Source organism: Miscanthus floridulus, chromosome 14, assembly GCF_019320115.1.
Source record: "Miscanthus floridulus cultivar M001 chromosome 14, ASM1932011v1, whole genome shotgun sequence".
NCBI classification, from domain to species: Eukaryota; Viridiplantae; Streptophyta; class Magnoliopsida; order Poales; family Poaceae; genus Miscanthus; species Miscanthus floridulus.
In genome coordinates this window covers 23,043,141-23,048,102 of record NC_089593.1, presented here as the reverse complement: position 1 = coordinate 23,048,102, position 4,962 = coordinate 23,043,141, and the positions used below count along the sequence as shown (strand labels likewise).

The 4,962-nt window shown below is 50.9% G+C and overlaps 1 protein-coding gene across 1 annotated transcript; it reads left to right on the top strand.

Moving 5' to 3' along the window:
* Window positions 1-2,375: 2,375 nt before the first annotated feature.
* Window positions 2,376-3,483, top strand: LOC136505856 (uncharacterized). Its single transcript, XM_066500992.1, has one exon. It carries the CDS (start codon window positions 2,387-2,389, stop codon window positions 3,170-3,172), a length of 786 nt encoding a protein of 261 aa, XP_066357089.1. The 5' UTR covers window positions 2,376-2,386; the 3' UTR covers window positions 3,173-3,483.
* The last annotated feature ends 1,479 nt before the right edge of the window (window positions 3,484-4,962 follow it).

The following is a 4,962-nucleotide window of genomic DNA, read 5'->3' as shown; positions in this document are numbered from 1 at the left end:
TTATTTACATTTTTTATTTCTTAATTACTCAGCAGGTCTTTGAAACTTGGATATTCCTCAACAAGTGTGTCAACAAATTAGCAACCAAAAACATAGCCAACCATCAATTTCCAAAGGAGAAGAAAACCCTATATTTTAGGAAATATCTGCTACACTAATCTGAAAACGCCATGGATATATGATCATTTAAAACCCTACATTTTTTCTTTACTCATACTTCAATCTTCACAAATACCAATATCTTCTTGCTCATGAAACCAAGCTACCATTGAGAGCAAATAATAGTCACTACAACCTTGTGTCTTTCGTCTTTTTCATTTTGCTTGCCCTTTCTTCAATTTGAGATATGACATTAGTGTGATATGACCATTTGCAATAATTTTTTTTGCGAATGGATCATTTGCAATAAGATCTATCCAAAACTCATTAGTCCTTTAACTGCTTTGTCATTCAACCACCAAAACCCACTAGAGGGCCTAGATGCACTTTTAAATGCCCCATAATTCATTAAAAGTTCTCAGATCTATTTGAATTTTTTCAAATAACCACGGATGGAGACATGCTCACATCAAAGTTGTACTGCTTGATGAGGTCTAAAACTTTGTAGGTGACAACTTTTTAATTTAAGTGTGTTGATAATGCCATATATGCAACACAAGATTTGAAGAGGTTAGGTCAAAGTAATAATCCCTCATCTAGTGAAGAAGTGATTTTGTGGCGATGTGGTAAGGGTTATACACATTGAGAGAGATGAATGAAATTTTCAAATCCGACAAAATGCATGCAAACGGAAAATTATGTGGCTTGCAGCCTTGGGGGTTGTCTAGTGCGATGACCTAGGTGCAATATTTTCTCTATTTTTAAACTACTTTCAATCCATTTTCATATACCACCATTTCACTGCTCTAGTATTATATTTTAGAGTTAGTTTTTTTTCTCATCGATGGAACCAACCATTTTCATTCATAAACCCTTGGTGAGAGGTGCCACTGAGTCCTATATATAGATGTCCAACGGGCCGGCCCGGCACGGGCCGATGGGGTTCGAGTCGGCACGGCACGTCGTGCCTCCCGGGTCGTGCCGAGCTGGGCTTCGTGCCTGGCCGACGGCCCAGGCATGGCCTGTTGGGCTGTTTTTCATGTCGGGCCGGCCCGGTAAGCACGACCTGTCAGGGAGGCCGGGCCAGCCCAAGGCCCGCTTCAACAGGCAATGACATCGTCGAGGTCGAGGAGGCCGCCGGCCACGTCGGCGGCATCAGAGAGAGGAAAGGGAAGAATCGGAGGGGCAGTAGGGGCGAGGGGTAGCACGGGAGCGCGGTGGTGTCGGTCGACGCCGGCGCGCTCGTCCTGACCTCGAGGAAGATCCACAGCGTCAACCGTCGAAGCAAGCGACGGGACGTTAGATCCGGTCGCCCGAAGCCGTCTGCCACGCTCGAGGCCGACGACGGTGCATGGAGGAGGCCGCAGAGACGAGAGAGAGAGAGAGAGCGGGGAAAGCGAGGCAGGCAGGCAGGCTGCTGCTTGAGCCAGATCCGGCGGCCTCACAGGCCGCTGTAGCGCACCCGAGGCACGGCCGCAAGGAGGGAAGGAGCCGGCGGCGCCACTTGCCGGTGACCGGAGGACGGGGGAGCAAAGTCGCGGGGGAGGGTTCGCGGAGGAGGGCGGAGTGCAGCACTGCCGGTGCAGAGGAGTGAGTGCGGCGCGGCCGCGTGGGGAGGGGACTACGCGGGGCAGCGGGGAGGGGGAAGGGACTGCGAGCGGGGAGTCCCCGCTTATATATGTGGGGCGCGGGGAGGCGGCAGGCCGGGTCTCCAGCGGGCCGCCGGTTCCGGAGCGGGCCGTGCCGTGCCGGCCCAGGCACGGCCAGCTCCTCCGGGCCGTGCCAGCCCGGGCCCGCTAGCCGCTGGGCTTGGGTCGGGCAAAAAAAAAAAAAACGGGCCTCGGGCCGGGCTGACGGGCTCGGGCTGCATGGCCAAGTATGGTCCTATATGAATCCTTTTCCTTTTGCATGTGGCTAAGAGTTAGTAGTAGACAAAACTAGGACACTTATGAAAACTAATAAAAATTTATTATGATGAATTTTAGTTCGAAAGTAAATAAATTCTCACACCAGGCCACCGTTCTCTTCATTTATACCCCGCAACCGCAACTTTATTGAATTTCAGCACTGGCATCAAATTTCCACCAAAAAAGGAAAATGAGCCGAGAGCAAATAGTTTATAAGAAAGAAAGATTAGCTATTTTTGTAAAAGTTTTAACCAAAGCCGTGAATCGAAAATCTTATAAAAATTATATGGATGCAAATCTAAGGGGCCTTGCTGCAAATACTCCAACAGTATTTATCCACACGCACAGGCACAGCTGACCGGCCCCCAACTGCCCGCCGGATGGAAACTACAGCAAACGCTCCTCGCTACACCACCATCCTCCGATTCCCCAACACAAGCCAAGCCATGCGAGCATCTCAGCACCACGCACCACCGCAGCCACTGCCGCTGCCGCCGCCTCCGCTGTCTCTCCCGTCGCCGCCCGCGGCACCTCGTCGCGGGCGCCACCGCAGCTCCCACTCCTCCTCCTCCTCCTCCTCCTCGTCCTCTTCCTCCATCTCCAGCGCGTCGACCTTCTTCTGCCCGTCGCCGTCCCCGCGCGCCAGCACCACCACCTCGCTCGTGCCATTCTCGTGGGAGCGCCACCCGGGCGTGCCCAAGAACTCGTTCCGCGGCGGGCTCGGCTCCCCCACAGCAGGCACCCCGCTCCCGCTCCCGCTTCCGCCGCCGCTGCTCCGCCCGGCCCCTCGACGCCGGCACCGGCGCCAGCGCGCGAAGCCCCCTGCCGCGTCGTCGTCCTCCGACGCCAGGGACGACGACCCCTTCGTCGCCGCCTTCGCCGAGTGCACCAGGGAGGACGACTACACCGCGGAGGATGCCGAGGACGACACCAAGAACAAGCTGTGGCCGGTGCCGGTGCTGCCGGTAAAGCCAGCAGTAGTATCGTCCGGCCGCGCGGAGCGCCGGTGGTGGATCGCCGCCGCCGGCGGCGGGCTCGTGGCCTTCCTCGACATGCACGGGTGCAAGAGCGCCGTGGATATTGTCGCTGACGGCGCCTTCCACCCCCGCCGGCTCGTCGCTGCTGCAGATCCCAGGCCGCCGGTCGTCCGGGGAACCTCAAGATAAGTAAAGTAACAGAGGTGTCAATCTGATGAAACCTTATATAATTGTACTATTAATTAAGGTGTAGATATATATGCATCATGAGGTGGAAAGGATTGGGTAATGCTCTTGTACTGATGGAGGAATCGGACTCGGATCACCTCCATCATCGTCTGAACAGTGTTAATATAATTGCTCCGTTGACGTTCTTGCATTGGGAACACTGAAACATATATGATCAGACATTCAGACGCCACAAGCTATGTAAGATTAGTGTGTTTCGTTCTCTAAATTTGAGCTTTGTGCTTGATGAATGAATGAATGATCAACCTTCATGTTGCTGCTGCTCCTTTGTAAGTACCTGATTTAATAATTCTGTAAGGGGAGGTGTGCTACCAAAGTTTTGGTCATTTTCAGATCGATCGAGCATCTGCTTGTTTTGATCTTCGTTTGTTAATAATTTGATTTTATATATAAGAGCAGAAACATGTCTATGAGGTTGTTGTGCTAGGTGCCAAACTGCCCGCCATGCATACAGGCACCAAACATCACCACGCAGCAGATGTGATGACATGCACCATGCCATGCGAAAACAGAGCACAAGCTGGCATTGTACAAAAGAATGGAATAATGGCGTCCCGACTTCAGCAGTAGCAGTAGGTGCCATATACATTTGTCACCCCATAAACTCAGAGCTGGCATTGTACAAAAGAATGGAATAATGGCGTCCCTAGCTAGCTTGTTCCTACCATCGACTTCAGCAGTAGCAGTAGGTGCCATATACATATGTCACCCCATAAACTCAGAGCTGGCATAGTACAAAAGAATGGAATAATGGCGTCCCTAGCTAGGCGCTCGTTTAGTTCCGCCGAATTGGCGCCGGCAGGAACACTGTAGCGGCACTGTAGATACAGTGCCGTTTTGTTTTTATTTGGTAATAATTGTCCAAACGTTGACTAATTAGGCTTAAAACGTTCGTCTCGTAAAGTACAACCAAACTGTGCAATTAGTTTTTGATTTCGTCAACATTTAGTACTCTATGCATGTACCGCAAGTTTGATGTGACGAGAAATCTTCTTTTTGCATAGTGTAAAATTTGGGATTTCGGTGGAACTAAACAGGCCCTAGCTTGTTCCTACCATCGACTTCAGCAGTAGCAGTAGGTGCCATATACATATGTCACCCCATAAACTCAGCAACAGATTTGGCGCGCACTGTACCATGAATAATGCATGGCCGCCGTCTCGTCTCACTCACCGCGACCCACCAAAAATACAAGATCTATTCATTCTTTAGTTAGCGTCACAAACAAAGAATTCAATATCTATTTTTGGTCTTTTCTAACAATAAGATCTAAAAGACAACTCTTTCTGCAAATGGGTCTTCAGGAGAGAGAGAATACTCAAATTTGAGTTAGTCTTCCACATAGATACTCTATTGAAGGACATAGATATTGTGTTGAAGACCCATTTTAGATTTGAGTTTCGTAATGGGTCCAGCCTTAAGCCTGCAGTAGTACGTTGTCCACCATGTATGTAATGATCATTTGTACTACATGCACGCCTGTTGCTGTTGGCTGATGCTGCTACTTGGCCGTCCGCCGGCCGGGCTGCATCACTGCATCAGCATCATGATGGCTGCTGGCTGCATGCGTGCTCCTGATGAGAGGGCGATCTACTAGTATCTCGCAAGTGGTCAAGGGAAGACAGGTCCGGCCGGCAGAAAGGGTGGGGCGTGTCCATGTGCCCGTCGTCTCCTTCCACATGGTACCCCCCGATGAACTATCATTGACAGGGTGAACTGTTCCAACAAAA